Raw genomic sequence first — 26,097 nt, forward strand, 5'->3', positions numbered from 1 at the left:
CTCCTCACTTCCCAGATATTTAGACAGAAGAGGCGACGCTACGTGATGCTAAACATAACCTGGAGCTACTTTCTACAGATGTTTTACTGCCATCAGATTAAAAACCAGCTCAGTCTGTTCATCTCTAGATTTGTTTTGTACATTTTATACAGAACTCAAATAGTTTTTGATATAAATAAATGGAAAAATGAGAAGTACAACAGCATTGTGGTTTTATAAATAATCTTTATTTAACGCAGAAGCAACAGTCGATGAAAACCTACCTGTGTTTTCAGCCATGTGAAGAGATATGTTGTGTACAAAAGTCTGCTTTAACTCAAGAACTGTTTGAGATGTTTCAGCAGCAGAAATCCTTCACTTCAAATTCAGAACCCATTTTATGTACAGTAAACGTAGCTTCAGAGAGCCTCTAGGGGTGTGTCATTTATAGATCATGTGGAGGAAAACAGGCATCACAATTAAAAATAAAACAGTTAATGTGTGCAGGTGTTTCTGAGGGTTTACCTGTTGGTTGCACTCATGGACACACTGCACAAAATGGACCTGCAACACAAACAGGACAAAACATATAAACCACAAATTAAATCCCAAACAGGCAGAAATCACTGAAAACTGATGTTTTGGGTATAAACACTTCCTCTCATTTCACATCTGTGCATTAAAAATCAAACATCATCTTGATGGGACTCAGTTTTCCTGTAAGAGACTCAACGACATCTCAACCAACGTGAACATTGCAGGATGCACATCATGTCACCTGTATTCCGTTAGATCTACTAAAACCTAACCAGAGGTCGGTACGACAGGCTGGTTTTTCTCTTACAGAGGCAGCTTCCGGGTCAACTCGAGGATAAATCACCATGGTAACTTAAACTGAACGGCAGGTGTGTTGGAAGCTGTCCGAAGCAAAGTAATCAGAGTACTGTCAGAGTATATTATCTGATGAAATATTATATAATCTGATAAATGTAGGCATTAACACAGCTCGACCTGTTAAGCAATCGTTCCTTCCTGCCTGTTCCTACGGCAACAGAGCTGCTTTTTGGTCCGGATGATGTGTTTAAATCCTTCATATTGCTGAATAGTTGTCTGCTCCGCGGAGAAGTTGCTGCTCTGCAGGGTTTCATCATGACTGCGATTGGTCAGACGCTGCAAACTCCGGCTCTTTTACATGAGCGCGCTCTGATGGAGGCGGTAAATTCATTCATTAATCATCCTAACTGTTTAACTTGATGAAGGGTCGCGGGGAAACTGGAGCCTATCCCACCCTGGACAGCTCGCCAGTCCATCACAGGGCCACACAGGGACAAACAACCACTCACGCTCACTCCTATGGGGGGAACTAATTGTAGAGTATGTAGAGTAACTAATTGATCTAACATGGACAGTGGGAGACACAGGAAAAACATGCGAACTCCACACAGAAAGACCACCGTCCAAGTCTCGCCCCAAGCAGAGGATCAAACCAGCGACCTTCTTGCTGTGAGGCCACAGTGCTAACCACTATGAAGCCCCTGTTGGGGGCGGGAAATCCCTGGTTGTATTACCAGATAAACATCAACTTGTTAAACACACATAACATTCTGGACTAAAAACTTGGACCATAAGCTGGAACCTTTGAACCATGGGTGCCAAACATAAGGCCTGAGGGCCAAAACCAGCCCGCCAGAAGAACCAAGAGGGTCTTGGCTGCAGACTGGAGAATGAGGCGGGGCTGGATGTCCAACCCCCCCCTTCAACTTTTTGATCGCTGACCCTAACCCCAACCCTAACACCAATTGCCCGTCTAACCACGCCCATTTGACATCCAACTCCGCCCAATATCCAGCCCCGCCCCATTCTCCAGGCTGCAACCAGGAATTATTGGACAAACCAGCCTGGCAAGCAGGCCGATATTATCTGCATGTTTAATTAAACTATCCTTCATTTTTTACATTTAAATCCAAAACGTTTCCAGGTCGTCACAATAACGTTTCATTTTTCTTTCTGCCCCAACACACGTCACTTCAGTTTGTATGACGAGGCGACTGCGTTCAGGTGGTCAGAAATCACTACACACGTAGAAATATGCATGTATGTACATTTAACTTAAGATCTAGAAAAGCAACTGGGATTACGATGCAAAATCCTGGATAATCAGTTCTGGATACCTGGGAATAAATGTTTTAGGAATTAAATCTAAAATCTAAATATGTAAAACAAAAATTAAAATCAAAATAAATTCAAATAATATATATGTATTAAATATATTTTAAAATATTTTCATGTATCTAGGATTTCTAAAATAAACAAATTTTTAAAAACTCAATTTATCTTAAATTTATACTTTTCTTTTAAACAGAATTTTATAGTTTATATTGGCGTACAAATCTAAATTCATTTAAAAAGTTATTTTCATACCTAAAATATATTCCTTGAAATACTAAAATCTGCAATTGTGTAATTGAGGCAGAATATTTTTTAACAGCTTATTTTTGTCATGAAATATCTAGATGTTTATATTTTCCAAAAGTTATCTTGACACATTTTCCCTTTTTTGTGCTAAAGGGAAAAATCAGAGCTTCTCCTCAGACATACCTGAGCTCACACATGCAAACAGAAGCTTTAAAATGACATAAAATCAGTTTAAAGTTAATAAAGAGATTGAAAAAGTTCAGGTTGAACATAAAAATTCTCCTGCAAAGAAATGAAGAATAAAGAAATTTCTGATGCTTTGAGACTAAAAAGCAGCTGAAACATCAGATCCAGCAGCATTAGGTCTCATCGTTTGCTTTACCGATGCTGGTGGGATGTAAACATACTGAACAGGAGCATTACGATAAAACCGAAACAAGACAAAAAGACACTGGACATTGAGATGAGTCCTAATCCTGTATCACATCATCACATCACGATTATTTTATATATGTACAACGTAAAACTAGCCTGGTAAATGTATTTTTACTAAAGAAATGTGAGTTTTACAGGTAAGCAGGTGATGAAAAGCTGCTCTCTGAAACACTTTTAAAGTCACATCATGCAGAACGCGATGTAATTACGTCCGGTGGGATCAAAAGCTGATATTTGATCACTTAGTACTCCACTCTCTGCATCAACTGGCAGCAAGTTTGTATTGCAGCGTTTCTCACATTAAGTAGGTCAAAGAGCATCTACACTGGACTGAAAATTATTTTTATCATAATCCCAATCCAGGATTGATGCATTTAATTCAGAAGTTTGTAAGATGATTACCTCCAGGAAAACCTCCAGGCTGTGCAAGAACTAGCTGGATACATCATCATAATAGTGGGACGCAAAATATTGAAAGACTCTTTATGCATAAGATCTCCGTAGTTGAGAGAAATTTAATCCAGCTAATCTTTGCATGTAAAACCAGCCTTCACCCTCTTACGTTTCTCCTTGTCTGACCAGTTCTTCCCCTTCTGATCTGCTTAATGCAAATCTACGTTATGCAGAGACAAAGTGCAGAGCAGCATTAATGTGCAGAAGTATTTCTGGGGCGAACTCGACTGCGATCGTCGTCATGTTAAAGATTTTAGAAAAAAAATAACCTATTTGCATTTTGTAAATGAAGTCTGCACAAGGCAGGAATGCAGCTCCAACTTCGAGAAGAACAGAAGATTGTGGATCTGGAGTCTCTGTAGTCACCCACAGGCGTGTCCCAGGTTGGCCTTCGAGGGCTGCTGTGCTGCAGGTTTTCCATGTATCCCTGTTCCAACATACCTGCTTCGATCCAACAGCCAATGAAGACGAGTCAGACGTGTTGAAACAGGGATACATGGAAAACCTGCTGGACCGGAGCTAGAAAAGCCCTGTTTGAAGGTGTAGAAAGACTCGTGTCTCAAAACTATCTGGATTAAATCTTCAACCATACTATGAATGGATCGATCACTGCAAAAGTCAACGTGACAGCTAGCTTAGCAGCTAGCGTGATTAGCAATCTTAAATCAAACGTACAGAGAAGTAACAAGTTTCGAGTGGTTCGAGTTGTCTTCAGTAACGTGACTGCGAAGTAGAACCACCATGCAGCTGACATGATTAAAGGAGGAGAAAAAAGTCATTCAAAACTTTTAACTCTAAACTAAAAAACTTTTTATTATTTTAGTATTCAATATAAAGAATTTACAAACTATTTGTTCATTATTATTAATACAACGCAGACTTCCAACTGCAATGGTGTGTAGTTGTGCACAAATACAATAATGTCTGCAAACAAGGAAACTGTATAATGGCAAGGATTAAAGCAGCCTATGATGATGCAAAATCCACTGGAAGCTGCACGAAGTGAGCAGCAAAGACAGTGTGATGTATTGGTTTGGACGGCTTAACTTCAGGTTCATGTGTGTTTTCACACAAGCAAAAAAATATGGTAGTCTGTAGACAGGAAATCTTCACAGATCTGACAAGACACAGCAAAGTAAACTGGACAATATGTAGAAGTACAGACGTACTAAGACCAAAACATAGTTGAGAAGCAACCAAGAGGAAGATGGAAGACACCAGATGATCCTCGATACATTTTTTGTTCAACTACATCCTCAATTCCAGAGGAGTTGGCACTCTATAACATGTAAATAGAACAAAAAGCAATGCTTTGCAGATGTTACCAACACATATTCTATTCCCAGTAAAACATAGACAAGTTATCAGATACTGACACAGAAACAGCTTCATGGAAAACACAAGCTGATCATGGATCTGATGCAACACGTCTGTGAAACAGGAGAAAGAAAACGCTGGAAAAGTAACGGGTACTAATCACAAAAAGGGGGAGGGGGGGGGGGGGGTATATGTCATGTAATCAGGTTAACTGGAACAGGTCAGTAACATGATTGGGTATGAAAGGAGCATTTCAGAGAAGCAGAGTCTCTCAGATGGAAAGTTGGGCAGAAGTTCTATGGAATCAGATTTGTTTCAGAATCTCCAAGCAAAACTTTTTTAAAACTCAACCAAAAAAACAAAACATAAACTTTGTAAAACTTAAGTAAACTAAATGATCTCAAAATAAAAAATGATCAATAATTATGAAAACTATTACGCTTTTATTTGGTTAAATTGAGTAGTTTTGTTTGCCGTTTCCTATTCCTCTTTCTCTCTTCTCGCTATTTTGGTTGCGCTTCACCGTCTTTGGTTTTCATCCCCAATTGTTCGGTTTCATTTCTGACCCAAACCTTTCATGGGCGGGCTCTTTCAGGGGTGCATTCCGATTGGCTGTTGAGTTTTGGAGTGACAGAGGTTTAAATCCTTGTATATGTATGCCAAGATCAGCTACTACTTTACTACTTTATACAGATGTGTTGCTGCCACCAGATTGACAATCAGCTCATATTTCCATAAAATGCTTAAATGTCTCAGTTCAGCCTGTGATATTTTGTCTAATCGTTACTAAAATGAAAAGTGCAGATCCTATTATCCCAGACAGAGGTGCATTTTATTCGTTGACAGCAACATGTTCATATACACAGAAAGCGAGAGTAGTGTGAAATACTGAAGACACAGGAGAAGAAAAATGTATTTACCTGTCGTTAAACTATGCTTTTTCATCGATGACACCTGGTTAGGACGTATACAATCCAGATCCAGCGAAATCAAGAGCTTGAACAGTTGACCAAAGAGACTGAAGCGGACATAATTGAGAATTGAATTATAGCCGACACACACAAGCACACACACCTCAAAGATCCATGTTGAGACCTGGAAATATGCCGATGCTTTGATATGAAAGGATTTATGTAAAGTTTTATGAATATTTTCAGAAATGTAAAAAACACGATAGATGTAACAGTATTCACTGAAACATTCAATGACTGATTTATACTCAATGTCAAAGGTATGTGATGTGTTACATGAGATATGTATTCAGATTCCAAGTAGAATCAGATTAGAGGGTGCGAAACAGCAGGTGATGTGCTTAATCTGCGAAGATTTACAAAGAAATGACTGATATTTCAAATCACAAACACACAAGTTCATACAAACATTTTATTTTTCTAAACAGTCAAAACAAAATGCACAAAAGCTACATAAACATTCACTTTTTTAGGTTTAGTATCTTATTAGCAAACATTTTAAAAAAAGAAATGCTTATAGTGAAAAATCACAGTCAAATACAGGCAGGAAATTAAAGAAAATCCAAAAGAATATCTTTTTTTCAACATGTAGGGGTGACATGGGATCAAATACGTAAATATGGAAAAATGAGTTAACTTGCTTTTTCTCGACTAAAGATGCTATAACTGCAAGTGACATGCAGTGACAGCTCTATGCAGCATAAAGGAAAAAACCCGCAAGGAACTTTTACTGTATGCAAGAAACCTAAAAACAAACATCCCAACCTGTACACAAATAATAAACCATGAGTCTGAGTCGTTTATGTTATGCTAACATGTTTAGATGTCTGAATGCAACTGCTGCCGGACACGTTTGCAAAGGTTAGCATAAGCTTGTCGAGGTGTGCATGTTGGAAGAATCACAGTTTTGCCTTTAAAATACTGATAAACCTCCAATATTCGGTGGATTATCTATGGCAGGAATCTTGAATTCTGGACGAAAGATTCTGCAAAAGCTTGTTATCACCCACTGATAAGACCAAAGTTTGTTAGCCTGACACAGCAGACTGGAGTGATCTATATATTCAATACAGAGCAACTCAGTCTGGAGTCCCTCCCCTTCACCGACCACTCTGATTGGTTGATCTGAGGACACTCTTGCCTCGCGTCACCACGTATTCTTCAAAACATTCGAGATGGCCGCAACGTAGCAAGAATTCATTTCTTCTCTACGATTAGGTTAAAAAAGCAACACCGAATTGACAATGATGCCATGTAGCCTCAGGCTTTTACAGCAAAAACGACTCAGGTCATTTATGTCTTCTGTACTGCATGCCATGTTTATCTTCTTCTGTTGCGTTCGATCAACTGAACACTTCCGGACATTGTAGGCTACCGGTCTACTGACGTCACGTCCGCCATTTTTCTGATTGGTTTACTCCGTGCTTGTTTGTCCCGCCCTAGAAATCCGTTGATGCGAGTGAGTCCCCAGAATCTACGCTGGTACAGCGAGACAGTCTGGCTTGCAGGCTAAAAGTTTATTGCAGCAGGGAAACATCTAAAACAGGGATCCTAAATCCTGATCCTTGAGGTCCGTTGTCCTGCAGGTTTTGCCCTGCTCCAACGCATCTCACTCAAAATGAAAGTTCTGCATGAGTTTGTTAATGACCCACTGATTAGAATCATGTAAGTTGCAGCAGAGAAACATAAAATGGGCATAGACGTTTTCCTGCTGCAACACGCCTCACTACAGTACTATTCATCCAAAGCTTGTTTGTGACTCCCTAATAAGACCAAAGTTTTTTGCAGCAATGAAATACCTTAAACCGTGATCTTTAATTTCTGGTCCTCAAGGGCACGTGTCCAGCATGTTTTAGAAGTTTCCCAGATGCAACACACTTGACACAAACAATTGAGTCTGTGTCAGGTGTGTTGCAGCAAAGAAATTGGAAACATCTTCAGGACACTGGCCCTTGAGGACCAGGACTGACTATTCCTGATCTAAATCCTGTAGGACAGTACCTTACAAGGACCTTAATTGAGATCCCTAATCAGTGGTACTGGAATCATCCACCACATTCAGAGTACACAGACACCCCAACTGAGAAAAAAGCTATGATAATATCTCAGGAATTTTTCATTTTCAAACTGAAAAACTCAAACAGCATCTTAAAGAAACGTAACAACTCAGAAATCCACCAACAAATGGCTTTCCCATGAATAAAATCGCTTGCACAGCCATATTTAGAACAAAAACATTTTTTAATTCAAACCATTGAGAGATTCTGCAAAAAAAATTGGTATATGCCTTGCAGATATTGACTGTCCTGCCATTTTATTATCAACAAATGCCCACTTTGTGTCAAAATACTCATCTTCCTCTATCCACCTTATCAAAGTCACAGGGATAGTGAGTGAGCACGTGAAGTATCACACTGGAGCTGTACCAAAGATCCATGAGAACTATAAAAATTTAGTATCTGCGGCGCTTGCTATTTGGACCATCAAACATGCCAGCAACTGGACTGGCCTGGCTAAATCCCTGACCTGGTCCGACCTGGGAGCCCAATGGTTGCTGGTGTTGCTTTGGGGACTCTACTTCTGATCGACTCCCCATTGATCCACCTGGCGGCAACCTATCGTTTCGCTGAGGTACCGTCAGATTAGTGTTACAGAAAGAGTGGAAATGACGGTGATAGTTTGTAGGCATGAAAGAAGTGTTTGAAGGTCGGGCATGAATGTCATTTATCCAAAAACAGTGATAAAAAAGTGGATCACAGGATTTTCAAGAAAAGATTTTTGAATGTTCAGTCATGGTTTAGTTTGGTCCAAGTTGTCATCATCCAAGAGTAAAGTGAAAGTAGATGAACCACGCAGACAGAAGAGAGAGAGAGAGAGGAATATCACTGTTAGCTACAATTTTAACAGTAATTCATAATTTCACATTTCTTGAATGTATACGTTTAATGTTAGTTTGATGTTTGCATACAAATTTATATAAACTAAACCAAGTGTCAGGCAAAGTTCGGTCAAAATATTTTTTGACAAGTTAATTTGTTGTTTTCCAAGTACGCTTGTCAATATACATTACCATGGCTCCATTCTCTGACATCAATGGCGTCCCAATATTTGCCGTTCCCTCTTGGCCAATGGCTCCTCCCCTTGCACTCAATCCCATCATTTGACCCTGGTTACCAGTGGGCCCTGCAGTGGCCTGGTTATAGCCATCTACATGCAAAACAACGGAGCATGGATTGAAAACTCATCATAGACTTAAGGTAACTAAAGGCTACAAGTATCCTCACTTGCTTTAAAGTTTATTTTGGCTTCTGGAATAAAAGCTAAAATGTGATCATGGATACATCAGATCGAGACGCAACACAAGTTGACTTGGGAACGACAACGGAGATTAAATATGTACAAATAAATTCAAGGAAATCCAGCCAACTACTAGCGTCTTACTTAAATCTGGGATATTATCCTTTTCGGTACAAAGACATCAAGGTCACCTAAATCTAACCCGTACAAAAAAAACCCCCACTAATGACGAAAAACTTTTTAAAACTTTGCCCAGATGAGACATTTCAGTTTGGACTTGGGTGTTGGAACTACTAAATAACCAAAATTACAATACCTCCAGGGGAAGCTGTTGAGGTGGAGAGTAATTTTCTGACATAATGAATATCCCAGTTTCCACCAAGGTATGAGTTAGGACCAGACGGTTTGGTTCATAAACCCTGATCTCTACTGCAATTTCCACACCCACGTGCACGCTTACCGGATAGCATCAGGCTGCGTCGTAGCATGACAACTTGGCAAAGCAACACATTCTTTGAACAAATAATGCAATAAAGAAACTACAGATAGGAATTCTGGAAATGCAGCAGTTTATCTTCTTACTTCTTGGAAAGTGGTTTTACCAATAAAAAGGTTCACCGTATATTTAAAATGGGCACTTTTTCCCGCTTTTTACACAGGAGGTGATGACTCTGTCAACCAATCAATAGATTAAAGGGTGTAAAGCTCCTTTTGAGCTAAATCGCTGAGATTATCTGCGTTTCCATTACAGTTTTTGCCTTAATAAAAAGTAATATTTCTAAAATTTTGGAAAAAGTACAGTAGCGATGCGTTTCAACAAAATGGTGTTCACCACATTAGTTGTAATTCAGGCTCATGCCAGGTTGTGCTGTTCCAGGGTTTGACACAGCTGTTTGAAACCTCTCTTCCTCATTTCTGTTTCTAATTTCTTGTAAAACTGCATTTTGCCATTGTTCTTAATCAAGGATGAAAATTTTTTTCTCAGTTATTTGGAAAATAATTAAAGACGCGACGGAACCCCCTTACATCTGCCGACATGTAAATACAAAAAGTGGTGTAAATGCATTACACTTTTTAAGTATACTTATAATTAACACGTCTGAAAAACCACCTCAGGAGTATAAAATCTGAAGAGATATTTGAGAGGTTTTTCTAAAGGTCAACATCTCCATTACCGTTTTTTTAAACGCAATATATAGGTTGTGTGTAATTGTAGGTGTAATGGAAATGCAGCTACTGAAAGGGTCTGAAAAATTTCCAAATATAGAACTAATGCTGCTAAGTTAGTGGAGGTACCACTGATATTTTGAAATCTTTTTTTCATTTTCCAGCGTAAATGCAAAATAAATGTGCCCCATCTCGTACTGCCCTAAGCTGGATCCCTTGGTGGAAACAGAGCTCAGTGAACTGTCCAAAAACTGAACAAAAATAAAGGAAACGTACAGTCGTCCTCACATTTATTCATCCCCTTTCATTGAAGAAAAGGCTGAATTTAAAACAGTTACTTAAATAACTGGAGTCTAAAAAAGGAACTTACAAAAATCATAATTTGGTGATATAAAAAAAAATTTTTTTTCCCAATTTATTTAGTTGAAGAAAAAAAAAACCAAATCGGTCCTGGACAAATTAGAGCACTTTTCTTATGAACAGTGGGACAAAATACTTAACAGGTGCAGAAAACACCTGACTGTAGTGGAAACATAAAATGATAGTTCAACAAAATGTTAGTTTTTGACTGATGCCCGACACAATATTTCTTCATAAAATGTTTGATAGTTTTGTTGGACAGGGCTGAGTAGATCCACCTCAAATATGACCACAGCTGGTAAAAAACAGCCTCATCACCAGGCTCCTACCAGTGTGCTAGAGGTGGCGCTTATGTTTTACAACCGTCGCTGCCTTAAAACAAGCATACCAGCTAACAGTTAGCATGTTTGTCTGCATGCATGACCAATAGAGCTCCTGTCCTACACGCGGCTACAGGTTTCAACCTGCCAATAGTTATTTCACAGTTTCATTTCTTAAACATTTGTAACATCTCTAACTAATTTCATCTGAATAATTAGAACAGCAGCATTTTTAAACTAAATGTCAACTCAATGGAAACGTTCACATCAGTGACACACATGTCCAGTTATTTTGCAAGTGTCATTTTTTTCAAAATAAGATTTTTTTTTTTTTTTTAAAATTAAGATTTGCATCCATCAGATACGTAATCGACTAATCAGGAAAGGCGTAAAGACACCATCATTAGAGCCATTTGTGAGCTATTCAAGTGTCACTTTGTCACTGCTGCATCATTCAGACTGTGTCACCACCACAGTCTTATTTTTCCTCTGCTTCTTAAAGCTAGCTGCTGGAGCAGATCCTCAAAATTGCCCACAAGCACCCTAAAGTCCATCCTGAAGCAGCCTTGGTCCAGCTTCAGACCCAGAACTAAACAAGTAAACTTTAGTTTCTCCTTTTTTTTTCTCTTTTCTTTTGCAGCATCAGCGCAATATCGTCATCTGATGCGGAATCCATGTTTCTTTTGAAATCTTCATAACTTATTCATGTCATATAAATAACAATTGGCAATTTCATGTTTCACTTCGGTCCAAGTGTGTAAAGGCTTTTAAACTAACATAAATGAAGGTTTTGACCCCAGTAAACACCCAACAGACTTAAAGACAATGAAGCATGAAGAAAAAATTCTGAAATAATCCAGGTTCAGGCACTCAAAATGGTGAGAATTAAAAAGCTTTTAATAAAACCACCAACCTCTATACACCCTGTAGAAGGCGAAAGCCGATGCGCGTTGGTGTATGTTAATGATTATTGCCCACTTTTATTAAAGGCCTTTTAATTCTCACCACTTTGAGTGCCTGGACCTTTTTCCAGAATCCTTTACTCATGCTTCAGCAGTCCCTCCCATGAGCACCAGTGGTTTGAGGGATACCTAAAGCGCACCTGCCATCTTCTTTCTCAGATTTAAGGACAATGTTGAGAATAAATAAGATAAATACTTTCTATGAAGTTTAAAATGAGCTCAGAGACAGATGTGTGAAAGCGATGTGCAATCCTGGGTTAAAGTTCTGTGATCAGTCACTGGTAACATCAGACTGTCCTCAGCCCCTCATCCGTCACTTTACAGATTGACAATAATTATTTATTGTTTCAATTCTAGATAATCCAATGTACACATTTCCAGATTAAATGTTAATGTCTTTCTACACATCATTGGCATAGTTCTATTGTTTATGTTGGATCTGCACACAGCTGAGGATGAGAGCTCAGGGACTGAATGATTCTCAAACAAAAACCTGAACCACAACATTGTATAGTTTGTACACGAAGTCATATTGTTTTCTTTTCTTAGCATCCCCAGAGACTTTCATGTTTAAAAAAAAACAAAAAAAAAACATAGAAAAACAGCAATGATGTATTTGTAACATGTGGACGAGGCACCAACAAAGCTGATACATGAACATATTTCACCTATACAATCATGCCCGTACCTCCCATATTAACAGCTCCACGAGGGCCCAGCTCGCCCACTCTCATTTCCTGTTCTCTCTGAAAAAAGCGGAGAAGATCCTTCAGAGTTGATCTGCTGAAATACAATCATCAGCTGAAAGGCTGCTTCAATGACTCATCGTTTTCATGAGTTAGTTTTGTGGTTTATCAGAAAAACTGAAACAGGGTATACAGTAAAACACGGGTGTCAAACCCCGGTCCTTGAGAGCCGCTATACTGCAGGTTTTTCTTGTTTTTATTGCGAAGAATTTGACAAGAAGCTTTTGGACAAATTTGATTGTAATCAAGTGTGTTGGAGCAGGGAAGCAACAAAAACCTGCAGGAAAGCAACTCATGCGGAGTTTGACACCCCTGCAGCAGAATATATCACCTTAAACAGTACACATATTTCTTCATGAGTAACAGAAAAGATCGACTTCATGTTTAGCTTTAAAACTTAAAACAGTTTAGTGATTAAACACAAACTTACAGCTAATCTAACTGTGAATGAATAAGTTTAAGATGCATTAAAAATACTTCAGACTTGTGCAAAGTCAAACCATTTTCCAGCTTCTAAAGTTTATCCAGAACACAAAGTGTCTTATGGTGCATTCACACTGGCATGGTTCGGTTCACTTTCAACAAACCCTGGTCTGCTTGCATGGCTGGTTTGGTATAGAGTGAACACTCATTTGCTCCCTGGTGCAGACTAAAGAAGTAAACTCTGGCTTGCAAGAAAACCAGGGCTATTGGTCCACTTGAAAGTAAAGTTTGGTTTGTTCACTTTGAGTAGCATTGGCTGGTTTGATTCAAATATGGAAACCAGCGTTGGTATCGATACGTTAGTCTCATATGCGCAGGATGTCCTGCTGCCCTCTATCTAAAGCCTTGTTTCCACCAACGAGTGGAAATGGTTATGTTGTTACTATAGCTAGCCGTTATTTTACCCAAGAGGCGGCGCATCAACTGGGTCGTGATACATGCCTCAGCTATGATGCCATAGCACGACCCTGTCCTTAAGGTCGAACTCGCGGAGTTCTCTGAGGACCTTTTCCTTCCTGATGATGCCGAGGAAAGTGTGGATCTCCTCGAACATCCACAGGACAGTGCTTTGCAACATTTTAAAATGGGTTTTAATTGATAAAAAGACAATCCATTGTTCTCAACAAGGAGTCGTTTGTTTCAATGCCAAGTTGTACAGTTATTTCCACCAAAGGGCTGAAGTGAATCAAGCTCCATCCCTTTGGGTCAGATCGGTTAGACTGGTACCCCAACAGAAGGATGCCAAGAAAGCAGGATGGTTGGGTCAGATATTATGTACTTCGCAGGTTTAGCATGTGGAAACACAGAAGAATGAGTCCTGATCTGCCTCGACTAGTCAGTGGAAACAAAGCTAAAATGACCTGCTGGAGTTTCTCTCCATGGCACCTTGCTTTTTGTACTTTGATGTTTTAGTGTCACGTGACTCGCAGCGCAGAAAAACAAACACACCACAAACTGCCGAGGGGTGTGAACCAGTGTGTCAGATGCAACGACTGACTGGTTTATAGTGGGATATGTCCGATGGGTCACACTGCAGCATCCTGTAAATGTACACCTGGAAACTTGTCAAAATCTTCATAAATATGGAAGATAAAGAGGTTTTTGGGGGAAATAGTTCTCCACCACGACATTCCCAATATCAGCTTCTCTTGCGAGATGATAATTTGGATCTTTAATACAGAATTTGTTAATGCATTTAAAAAGAATAAAACTATTAATACCACTCTTTGCATTAATGTACATTAAGAAAAAGAAAAGTATTGTATTGGTATTGACGATACCAGTTCTCTATTTACTTGGTACCACAATAATACCAAATCTTGCAGTACTACACAGAGTGAAAGGAAACAGTCCATCCTGTGAGCCAAAGCGACGTAAGACACGTCGTTAGTTTGTAAATCTAAAACTAAACTACAGAAACTTATTGTGCCACTGTTTACTTGTGGTAACAGGCAATTTTTGCCCTGGCCAATCAATGAGTTGGATTTTCTACTTCTTTCTTTATGGTTTGTGGTCATTTCGAGGTCTACTGACCCCTAACGAACATGTTGTCCACGCGGCTCAGTCCACTTGTCTAAAGTAGTGTGTAAGCAAAGCAAACAAATTTCTTTTTTTAAATTTCACGTCTACTCGAGCAGATTACCCACCCCTAAACTATCCCGGAAAGTTACTGTCTTGCAGGAGCCAATTTCACATTCGTTTTACATCATCAGCTCAGAAGACACTCATCGAGCCTGGTTTTATGCTCATCAAAAATCTGACCACCACCTGATTTCTGGAGTTTGATTATTGTAGTAATCATGTACACAGCATAATCTGATCATGAGAAATCAGATTAACACACTTGTATATTTTTTACACATTCCCACTCCTGCCTTGTCAGCGGTAAAAAGTTGGAAGGACGCCATCAGAGCATGATCGAAACACAAAAGAAAAGCAACTTAGGGAAGTCAGAGTAAAAACTGACAAACATTCATGTGTTACATACTCCAGGACACGCAACAGCTTGGCATATTACAGAAAAAAGCAACACGACAAAACACTTCAACTGTTTATGTAACTTCTCCATTATTTACAGATTCTGAAGGATGTTGATTGGTCACCTAGCAACAGTAAGCATGTTGCTTCTGATAGTAAATGTCTACAATAATGATGTACCAAGAAAAGCAGGTAAGATGTGACAGTTCAGATGGGTTAACCGTGATCAGAGAGCAGAATTCAGTGAAAATTGAGAAGATTCTGGACCTGATAGAGACTGCAGGGAATTTAAACATGGAAATGCACTGAATAAAGCAGTGGTAGCGGCGTAGGTGGTCAAAATAGTGCTGAATATCCATGATGAAGGAAGGGTGTATTAAAAAAAATTAGCAAGCGCGTCGTAGGTGGTTAAGACTGGATAAATGGATAAGACAGTTTGACGAGACAACTAGGTGTTAACTATTATTATCATTATTTTGAATAATGATCTCTACATTTTACCAGCTTACCCTGTATTTATTTTGACATTTTCATAATGATGTTTCAAATTATAAGAAGGACTTTTTGGCACTTATCTAGTCCAAAACCACCTTATCAATGACAATGTAAAATTTTCACAGCAAGAAAAATGTAGTAATACACATTAAATTCCATTACAATGAACCTTAAACAGTATACAGTCGTAATACACACAATAAATCATAGAATTCAACATACGTTGCTTTCAGAAAATAACCCTATTTGCCTCATAACTTTTAATTATCTCATCTTTTATCACTTGTTTAAATTTTCCTATTGATTGAAATGATTTTATTTCTTTACTGCAGCTGTTCCAGAGCTGAACTCCTCTTGTAGAAACACAAGGGATTTTAGCATTTGTTCTCACAGCTGGTTTTTTGAAAATGGATGTTCCTCTCAGGCCAAATATACTCTCTCTTACCTGGAAAAGCTTTTGGATGCTTCTGGGTAATTGATCATTTTTGAAAATATTAGAGAAAAAACCCCCAAAAATTCATGAAAAAAAAAGAGAGAAAACCACAGTTCCTAGAGAAAGTGTTATGGTCAAACATCATAATAATTGTGGTGTGAGATAATTATCTACTACACTATTGAATTTCCCTTTGGGGATTAATAAAGTTTTTTTCATTTCATAATCAAACTAACTCGAATCATAAAGGTAGCATTGTATTAAACATTTTTCTCACGTACAGCATGAATTGTTGAATATCTAACCACTCTCTAAAGCAGGGGTAGGCAACTCCGGTCCTTGAGTGCTGCAATACTGCACATGTAGGAGTTTCCCTGCTGCATCTGATTCAAATCAATGGATAATTAGCAGACATGTGCAGAGTTTGATGTCAAGCTCTGGACATGTCTGCTAAGTAGGTCTGATGTGTGCCAGATGTGTTGCAGCAGAGAAACTCCCAACATTTGCAGGACTGTGGTACTCGAGGACCGGAGTTGCCTACCCCTGCTTTAAAGTCTCTACGACCGTTTTAATGCACATCAAAATTGATTATTTTCTTTGAAAAACTCTGGAGGGTGAAATACACGCTCTATATTTACTTTGTATTTACCTAGTTAAATGGTTAAAATGTCTGAAGTCTCGTCTCAGAGAGAAGAAATGGCATGTAAACCAACGAGCAACCGAATGACCATGGAAGTGCAACACTAGATGGCAGCAGAGCCATTATTTACATCCAAGGAACCTTTAGTTTTACGCGAATCTACTCCACAGATTCCCAGTCCTGGTTCTCGAAGGACTGCAGGCTTTAGAAGTTTCCCTGCTGCAACACCTGACTCTAGTCTATAGTTAATTAAATGAAAATAATAATAAAGAAGTAAATAGTTAATATAAAGCGATGGAAACAACTGTTTCAGGCCTGTTTTGATGTTTTTCCACTTTCTATGTGTGTGTATGTGTGTAAGTGGGATATTTTTCCACCTTCACGGAAGAAAATCAAGGCTGAAACTAAAGACAGTGAAACTAGGAGGGCTTCAATGCTGAGATTATTCAGGATTAATTTATTTTCTTTTGAAGGCTCAACTTGCAGGTTACAATCAGGGAGCAACACATTAGCAACTGCTGATATGAAACGACATGTTAGCTACGCACGACTCAATCTCAGAAGTCGTTGGGTCCATCAACTTTACGCCCAGAATCTCCAGCCTTTACTGTCAGAAGAGTCATTTTTACCTTCGGTCCAGCTAAATAAAACTAATTTAGAGTCGCAAACGTTCTGTAAAAAAAGGCAACCTTTAATGTTTAATAAATATCTACAAAAAGAAATCTGTTTTTTTCTCTGAACAACTTGGTTTCGATTTTATGTTTTAAAATGAGAGAAAATGTTTTTTGTAAAGAGGATGGACACATCTTGGGGTATGATAGTTTTGGAAAATTCTGTTAAAGAATAATATAAATAAAAAATCTGCCGCCAACGAGGCATGAGTCTGTCACCGTGCGGACAAACGGGGAGGAGGAGTTATAAAAATGCCGGTTGTTGCCAACAAGCGCTCTTCAAAACTATCCGCCATTGTTTTCCTCTGACCTCATGTTCAAGTCAATGCTGCACTTCGCACATGCGACACGTTACTCCGTGGCAACTCGCACGGCTGACACGTCAAACATAGGCTGGCGACACGTGGGCGCCATGATATGGATGCCAGAAGCACATACATCCCAGGCCTTGCACGCTAGCAAACACCAGCTGTTTATTTCACACACCATGACTGATTCTGCAAAGAAACTCTAGAAGACATTATCAGAGGAGGAAAGGAAGAGAAAGAGAGAGATCTCACAGCAGCAGTATGATGCTAAATTAGCAGTTGAAATGGGAAACAGTCCTTTATAACGCTGCATTAAGAAACTGCAAAGTAGCACGACTCATTTTTTATGTTACATTGCATCTGATCCAGGTTTCAAACCACAGCTTTGTCTTTCTTGTGCAACAGTCTTTTAAACAGCATGTGACAGCTGCACTCTTCTGTAAAGTCGTATTTATGGAATAATTTTCTGTCAGTCTACGGATTCATCTTCTGTGTCGAGTATAACTGGACCTTTAGCTAACGTGCTAACAAGCAAGCAGAACTTTCTGTTAAAAGGTTTAGCATGGTGGAAAAGGTGACGTTGGCGTTTTACACAAAGTGAAGTTACCCAGCTGATTTTACTGGCAAGAGAAAAACCAGAATGACCTCCGCTGATGTCCAGAAACTAAACGACGCAGGCTAGGGTTGGAAGACACAACCTCCAATCAATATCATGATTAATTGAACACCTTGATCACACTTAAACAATTATTTAAGTATTGTTTTATTTAGTCTTCGTAACTCACTAAAAGTTGTGACAAATACTTTAGGAGCAGTAGAGCAGATATTGATTTTAAAATAAGTAAAAGAAAGTAAACACACTTAAACCATATATGGTCATTTAATGTATATATTAAAATATATTTAAGATAAATCCTTTAAAATAAATCATGATTATTGGTTCTGAATGTCAGTTCCGATTTGTTTTTGATTATTTGCCCGGCCCTATCGCAGGCGGTGGAGATTGCAATTGGCCAAATAAAGACACGTTTCATCATAGATGTTTTCATGGAAAGATGACGGCATCCTGTCGCAAAAGTCCTGACTTTTTACAGCATGCTTTATTAAAAATAACGTTCAAACAAATGCACACACAAAAAAAAAATATATATATATTTGGATACATACAATATATGTAAATGCCATCGTTTGAATTTTTAAAAAAAGGTGATTTTTGCAGAAAAGTGATAGGTTTGCAGGTATGACAACTTCTACAAGCACGCTCAATTTGCTTTACATTTATACGCATATCTAGCAATTTAAATATTAATCATGTTTAAATACCAAAATCATGAAGAGTAAAAATAGATTAACTGTGCTGTCGTGGAGACGAGACAAGATTCTGATGTTGACACATCAAGAAAACCTTTGCAACGTGGTTTCCTGCAGATTTCGCTTCAGAAACTTCAGAAAAAATAAATTTATGTCATTCTAACTGAAATAATTACTATTTTCAGCCTCTTGTTTTAACATTTGGCTACTTCTCAATGTGGACGTTTGTTGTTGCTACAACATTAGCTGGATTAAAAGTGCTTTTTCCGCATGTACTCACATTTTCCAGGTAATTGGGTTTAAAGCCATCTGACTGGCGTCTCAGGCCTTCCTGTTCTCTGTGTCGGAGCATCTCCTCCTCCCTCCTCCTCCTCCTCTCCTCCTCATGCCTATGAACCAAACGTTAATACAAATCAAACCAGCCCAGATTAGCTCCAACACAAAACTACAAAGCCAAACAAGCAAAGTAATGAGATTACTTTATTTAGCTTCATGTCGCCAACTCAAACGTTACTAAATGGCAACTTAACTGTCCAACTATGTTCACTTAAAAGGGTTTGTGGTTAACAGCTAATTTATCTCCACGACATCGATGTTAACTGGAAACTCAAGGTTTTTACGCTCACCTCATCTCTATCTGCTTCCGTCTCTGCAGCTCCTGGTTGCGAAGCTCCTCCAACCTCCTCAGCTCTTCCTGACGTCTCATCAGATCTGAGGGAAAAGAGTGGCAGTGAAGACGGAGGGGCGGCGAAGATGGAGGATCGGCGAGCGTAGCAAACATCGCCTACCTTGTCTCATCAACATGAGCTGGTGTTCATGTTTGGCGGCTTCCAGCTCCGTTTCCAGTTTCTCTCGGGCCTCCTTGATGTTTCTGTCCACCTGCTCTCGCTGCTGCTTCTCCATGTCGTCCAGAGCTTTCCAGCGAGACGAGTACTCAAACTCGAAGGTGCCGGGCTGGGCGAAGCGTGGCGGCTGCTCTCGCTCCCTGCAGGAACAAATTACAGACACGTCGTCTTAAACTACGGTTCCAGATGTGTGCAGAGGTTTCAGAAGCTACTCAGGAGTATTCCAGGAGTCAAAAAGTCCTCCTTCACTCACTTGTAGTACTTTGGGGTTTTCTGCAGCAGTTTTTCAGGCAGGCCGTCTTCTTCATCTAAATGCTCCAAAGGCTCCACGATGGCAGGACAAGGTGTCCTGAGGAAAGCGGAAACACGCCGTCGTCATTAGTTACTAGCCAGCGGGATTTCACAGAAAGACTCTTTTAAACAATGTTTTCTTTATGGGTCGCAGATCCGATGTTTCACGTTGTAAATTATGATCTGATTAACCCTATGCTCACAGCCCTAATAACGATGTACATAATGATATAAAACTGTTTGTGTAATGTTGTGTCAGTCAGATATGTGTCAAACGTGCTTGGCAACAGCAGCAGTGATCTCCTTCCATCTGCAGGAACTATGGTCGTATGATGTTTTAGGGGTAAATGCCTGTTGCAGCGTTTGCATCTGGAGTTTATTATGAGCTTTCGCCTCCACTTGATGCTGCTTTTGCTCATTGACTTTATTCTTTATTCTGTATTTTTTGTCCTAGTTCTTGTGCAGGTGATAAAATGAGTTAGTTGTGTCAGAGCACGTTGTTGGGACTGTGAGCTAGTCTGTTGTCGGTTCCACGCCGGTCTGTTTATATCCAAACCGCATCCATGCAACAGAAATTTCCTCTTTTATGAACAAACTCATCAGTTTGGGTTGGCGGGTCATCTTTTAGTGAATTATCTTGCTCTGAAACACGTTGGCTACAGTCTTTCTCCATGTTTGTTTATATTTTGCTGTAAAGCGCATCTTGACATTAAATACTGCAATAAAGCATCTTATTGTGGCATAAACAATAGAGCCTCATATGAAACAAGACATTTTCTATCATCCCAAAGGGTATATATTGTCATATCGCCCAGCCCTACATCACATCATGATGAGAATCTCCTGTTCCACCACATCTCGAAGCTGCTCTGTTGGACTGAAATCTGGTGACTGTGGAGGACAGTGAACTCATCATCATGGTGGAGATGATGTGAGCTTTGTGACATGGTGCATCATACTGCTGGAAGTTTCAATCATAAGATGCTACACTGTGCTCATAAAGGGGTGGACATGGTCAGAAGCAACACTCAGATAGGCTGTGGTGGTCAAACCATGTCATGCTGGTACTAAAGGACCAAAGTGGGAAAAACAACCATGCCATATTTTCACTAAAATCTCCTTTCTTCCTCACTCTGGATATTCAGTTTGAACTTTTGCAAATCGTATTCACCGTGTCAACATGACTAATTGTATTAAGTTGCTGCCATGTGATTGGCTGGATTAAAATTTGTGCTTATTAATTAATCAGGTTAACATAACAATAATAATAATATTCATTACAATAAGCTGGATTTTGGGATTCAGAACCCTCTGGACAATAAAAAGGCACAGAATTGCTTTAACTCATCACAAAAAGAGCCAATTTACAGCCCAGGTCTTACGCGGTTAGCAGCATCGCTCCCTCCCTGCAGCGCTCCAGGGCTTTACGAGCCGCTCCTTTGTTTGCAAACTCTACAATCCCTCTCCCAGTAGGCCGGCCACGGTCATCTGTCACTACAACAGCCCTCTCCACAGGTCCAAACTGAGAAAATGTCTGATGAAAAGAATTGAGAAGGGGAAATCATCACCTGGACTGAGTCGAAGCAAAAATGACATGTACTTTTGGTAATGATTTAGATCATTCTGAGCTTTACCTGTTCAAGCAGTTCGTTAGTCACTGCTGGCAGCAGATTGCGGACTGTGAGCGCGGCACCATGAGTCGCAAAGCGGATCTTGATGGGCCGATTATTCATAACAGTCCCATCCAACTCAGCTTTAGCAATTTCTGCCAGGGTCCGGGTTTCCTGGAACACATGAGGGGATATGAGAACACATATGAGGGCAGTGTTAGTGAAAACCTCTTAAAAGGAACATTAGCATTAAACAGATAAAATGTCAAACTCTTTTTGACTATTCATACATGACAGGAAATCAATTAAATACAAAAAATATATTTTCTCACTGTAGATTTCCTCAACCTGTAGATCAGTGTTTCACATGTGCCACTGCCCTGCATGTTTTAGACGTGTTCCTGCTCCAACACACCTAATTCACATTGATGAACCTTCACAGGAAGTTTGTTGCAAGCCTGCTAACGAGACACTCATTTATTTCAGGTGTGTTAAAGTCTAAAACAAACAGGGTAGTGGTACCTGAGGACCAGGACTAAGAAACATAATACTTATGCATAGCATTTCCTGAAATGCTATGCATACATTTACACCTGTCAAACAAACTAGTTTGAGTCAAAACTTAAAATGCATGAAAGCAAATCCCCATTTATACCTTTTCAGCAGGGCTGTGACTATATGCTTTTGTCTCGATCCAATTCAGAATTTTTTGGGTGCAGATTCGATTTAAATTGTGATTCTCAATTCTTCAATATTGCTGATTTTTGTAGATTAAAAAGGAAAAAATCTCAAACTTTTTTTTTTCCCACTCATTTTTCTGGATTTCAATGAGGAACAACAACCCAGCAGCCAGACCATCATTCTGCTGTTATAATGCCCAAGAAGACAGGTAAAAAGAACAAAAAAAAAATAATTTTTTAAAATTATTTTTATTTATCTAAAATAATTTTTTTATCGATTTTTTTCCCCCAATAAATAAAGATACAAAATTTTAAAAATAAAAATGACAAATTTTTATAATGTATTATTTTCATTTATTTAAAAAAAATTCAAAAATTCGATTTTTTTTCTCTTTTTAAATAAAAAATAATAAATAGTTGTTGTTTTTTTTAAAATCGGTTTTTAACAAAAAAAAATTTCAACAAAAAAGTCAAATTTTTTAAAACACAAAAAAATTTTAAAATTGTGAAACAAAAAATCCCCATTTTTCGATTCAATTTCCCCATCCCTACTTTTCAGGATATATAAATAAACACGGTTTAATAAAATACCTAGAATACTTTACATACCAACCGAATGAAGCCAAAGCCCCGGTCTCTGTTGATGAACACTTCGCTAATGTTCCCATATTTAGCAAACATGTTTTTAAACTCTTCCTCCGAGATATCCAGCGGCAAACTCCCAACAAAGAGACGCGACCGCTGGGTAAAGGTCTTCTCACCGGGCTTTCGAAAACTAGCAATGTGGAGAGTCATTTCTGAGGAGGAGCCTTCCCCGCTTCCCTCCGCGGCTCCTTCAGCCTGCTCTGCGGCGGGGGAGGACGGAGGCGGCGGGGCCGGGCTGTCTTTGTTCACCGGCGGCTGCTCCGCGGCCGGGGACTCCGTCCCGCGTTTCGCCGGTTGAGGAGAGTTGCTGCCCATCATCCTCGCCTGTTGCATATTTCTATTAGCCATTTGCTCTCTGTAAAGTAATTTTAATAAGCTGCGCTTTACAGAAAAAGTGTTCCAGTTTCACTACTAAACACCGATTAATTTAAAAGATGGCGACAGATGCGCGCGCAGCTGCTGCTTCTTCTTCTGCTGTTGTATCTTGGCAGTTTGTGGCGGTTAGGCTCACTAACGTCTCTAACTGGTAAAGAAAGTCTATAAAAATGGAAATAGTCTAAATCAGATCAAATACGATCAGATAACGAAATACAATTTTAAAACCCACATATTTTTAGTATATTTGTTAATTTATGAACTATTCACCACGTCTTTTTGACAACTTTACTTCTAAAACAATCATACTTTTCCCTCTTGCTGCTATTGTTTTTAGCATTTTGTCTGTACTGTATTCTTATTATTCTCCTGTGCTTTAGTTTTACTGTATGTGGCAATAAATCTGAAATTATACGGTAAAGTTTCTAACTGTTTTAGCCCAGTACAACTTCATTAAAGTAAAATCACTGTGATCAGGGCCGGATTGAAAGTGCACAGGCCCCTGGGCTCAGAGTGTTCCAGGGGCCTCCTTCCCCACTGCAACATTGTGAAAATTGAGAATGTTACACAGTGAAACAACATTTCTAACAGCTGCTTCCTAAAAATCCCTCCATTTTGTACAGCTTCTTTCAAGCAAGGGTGCCTCAGTCTGGAGCATCTGAGCAACAATCAGGACAAGCTACCAGTTCATCCCATAGTTACCTGATGGGTAGATCCCACCTTTCCAGCGACATCCAGCTGTTTCACATGGCACATGTTTAAAATCTCCACACCTTGCATGGAGCCTGCAATGTTAATTTGAAGTCATTTACCCTTGTTTAGCTGAGTTTGTGCAACAGGATTGAATATTTCAAACATACACCGGGCACACTTGTAATTTGAGAAGTTTGTTAGGTGCTGCTGAAAGCTTTTCCCGTCCTGGACGGACCATCTGTCCAGATATCAGAGCACATCTGTGTGCGCATGCTGCTGAAATTCCTCTGTTTGACAAGGGTCTGAAGGGCTGCTGTCTTCTTCCTGCCTTTCCTTCCAGATCACATATCCAGGCGGGTCAGAGGCCGCTGTCTGTCACTGATGAGTTCATGTTTAGCCTCTTTCAGACATGCACTGCTGTCCATTTATTTGATGGTATCTGAACGTGATGCCTTTATGTCTGAATGAAGCCTGCACCAAGACACCGTGTCTTTCACTGCAGGCATACCAGGAGAGATGTCATGAATGGTTTTAGTGTTTGAGGAAAAATAAGAAATAAAAGAAAAGAACGTTTTTCAGTTTGAGATCTTTTTTTCTTTTTTTTAATGTTTTAGCTGTAGGACTGCTGGACTCATGTCTGACCCAAGTTCACAGTTGACTCAGGGTACTGGAAGATGTTCATCAGCCTCCCAACACCGTGCTGGACAGCTGAAGTGTCTGGTTTCATCCAAATGTGCTGCTGTGCTTTATGATCAAACATCTCACCTTTGGTCTCATTCATTTGACAGACGTACTGTGTCGTTTGCAAATGGAAGCTGGGAGGTGGGGAACCTTTCCAAACAGGCAGGACTGGTTCAGTCTCCTTCTCATTATAGTAAAAATAATTATGAAAAATGTAATAATGCTGAAGGTGTAATAATTAGAGTACTCCTGCTACTACGGCTATGAATAATACTGAAAATAATAATAATGATAATGGTGACACTCGTCTTCCTACAACATAGAAACAATAATTAAAATAGAAATATGATGATGATAAAGCCATAAGGACTGATTATTAAAGTGGGGTTGAGAGTTATGATGATGATTATGATGATGACAACAAAGAAATGATGATGGTAATAACAACAAAAAAAAAAAGAAAAAAGTTCTGATCAAGAAAATTTAAATGATAAATCATCGGCCATGATGAAAACAAATATAATAATTACATCACAAGCAATGATGATGAGTAATGATGAGATGAGATGAAGAAAAGGGTTATAGTTATTATACTGAAGGTGCTAATAATAATAATACTTATTTATTTATTTAATTAAGTAAATATATGTATATATATATATATATATATATATATATATATATATATATATATATATATATATATATATATATATATATATATACTAATAATAACAGAGATAATACTAGTAATAAGAATAATTATAATAATAAAAAGTAAATCTCATATGTTAAATATTGTATAAATCATCAGCACATATAAATAAAGATTTTTCATTTCTGTGATTTATCATTTCTTGTGATTTCTTTATATACAATCTATGCTTGTGACCGATGACGCTCCGTGACGTAAAGCCCCGCCCCCATTCAGCCTCGCGCTGCGGGCTCGCGCAGCTGCGCTCATGTTTCTGCTTTTCTTCGGCTTGGAGCGGCGTCTGCACAGCGGAATGAAATCAGGTAAGTTTGAGCAGGTCTTAGACCAAAGAAGTTTTAAAGCGGAACTGCGAGACGTTTGAGGAGAAAAAGGAGATAACATTAAATTAAACGAGATTATTTCAGCTCCTGCGATGATGTTAAATTACTTGTATAAATACTGTATTTCTCATCTCCGACCTGGAATTATTTAATTTATTAATGCCTAAACCTTGTAAGTAAATATGCTTTAGATGCAATTTTTACTGAACATTTTTATTCTGTTTTAATCTCAAACATTACATTATTACATTACATTAAAACAGGAATTTAGTGGACTCAGCTCACATTTCACAAATGTACTGTAAACGTGTAATAAGTTCAAGTGAATTTAAAGACCCTCTGAAAGCAATAACTCGTGTAATAATGAGCTGAATGAGTTAAATGGATAAAGTCTCATAGTTCAGTTAACTTAATAAATGAAATGAAGAATTACAGCTGAGAGATTTGCAGCTTCCAGAACATTGTTGTACTCAGTTTGTCCTTCAGTTTTACTTACACATGT

The 26,097-nt window shown here is 38.8% G+C and overlaps 1 protein-coding gene across 2 annotated transcripts; it reads right to left on the reverse strand.

The window, feature by feature from the left end:
* Positions 1 to 346: 346 nt before the first annotated feature.
* Positions 347 to 23,243, reverse strand: pspc1 (paraspeckle component 1). Of its 2 annotated transcripts, none has more exons than XM_079263986.1 (10): positions 22,776 to 23,243; positions 21,511 to 21,660; positions 21,259 to 21,410; positions 19,839 to 19,934; positions 19,529 to 19,725; positions 19,367 to 19,451; positions 19,021 to 19,129; positions 12,365 to 12,422; positions 8,641 to 8,777; positions 347 to 543 (listed from the first exon to the last, which is right to left on the reverse strand). In XM_079263986.1, the coding sequence occupies exons 1-10, from the start codon at positions 23,157 to 23,159 to the stop codon at positions 421 to 423; spliced, it is 1,491 nt and encodes a 496-aa protein (XP_079120112.1). In that variant the 5' UTR covers positions 23,160 to 23,243; the 3' UTR covers positions 347 to 420. The 2 variants fall into 2 exon arrangements, with proteins under 2 accessions (XP_079120112.1, XP_079120111.1); XM_079263985.1 differs by lacking the exon at positions 347 to 543 and adding an exon at positions 5,977 to 8,196.
* Positions 23,244 to 26,097: the final 2,854 nt, after the last annotated feature.

The sequence above is a fragment of the Telmatherina bonti genome (assembly GCF_933228915.1).
Source record: "Telmatherina bonti genome assembly, chromosome: 24".
NCBI lineage: Eukaryota > Metazoa > Chordata > Actinopteri > Atheriniformes > Telmatherinidae > Telmatherina > Telmatherina bonti.

Coding starts and splice junctions, on each gene's coding strand:
- pspc1 (XM_079263985.1), bottom strand. CDS start 23,159: ATGGCTAATAGAAATATGCAACAGGCGAGGATGATGGGCAGCAACTCT. Junction 19,935..21,258: donor GGAGCGATGCTGCTAACCGC/GTAAGACCTGGG, acceptor CGCTTTCCTCAG/GACACCTTGTCCTGCCATCG. Junction 19,130..19,366: donor CGGAAGCAGATAGAGATGAG/GTGAGCGTAAAA, acceptor TTTGGTTCATAG/GCATGAGGAGGAGAGGAGGA.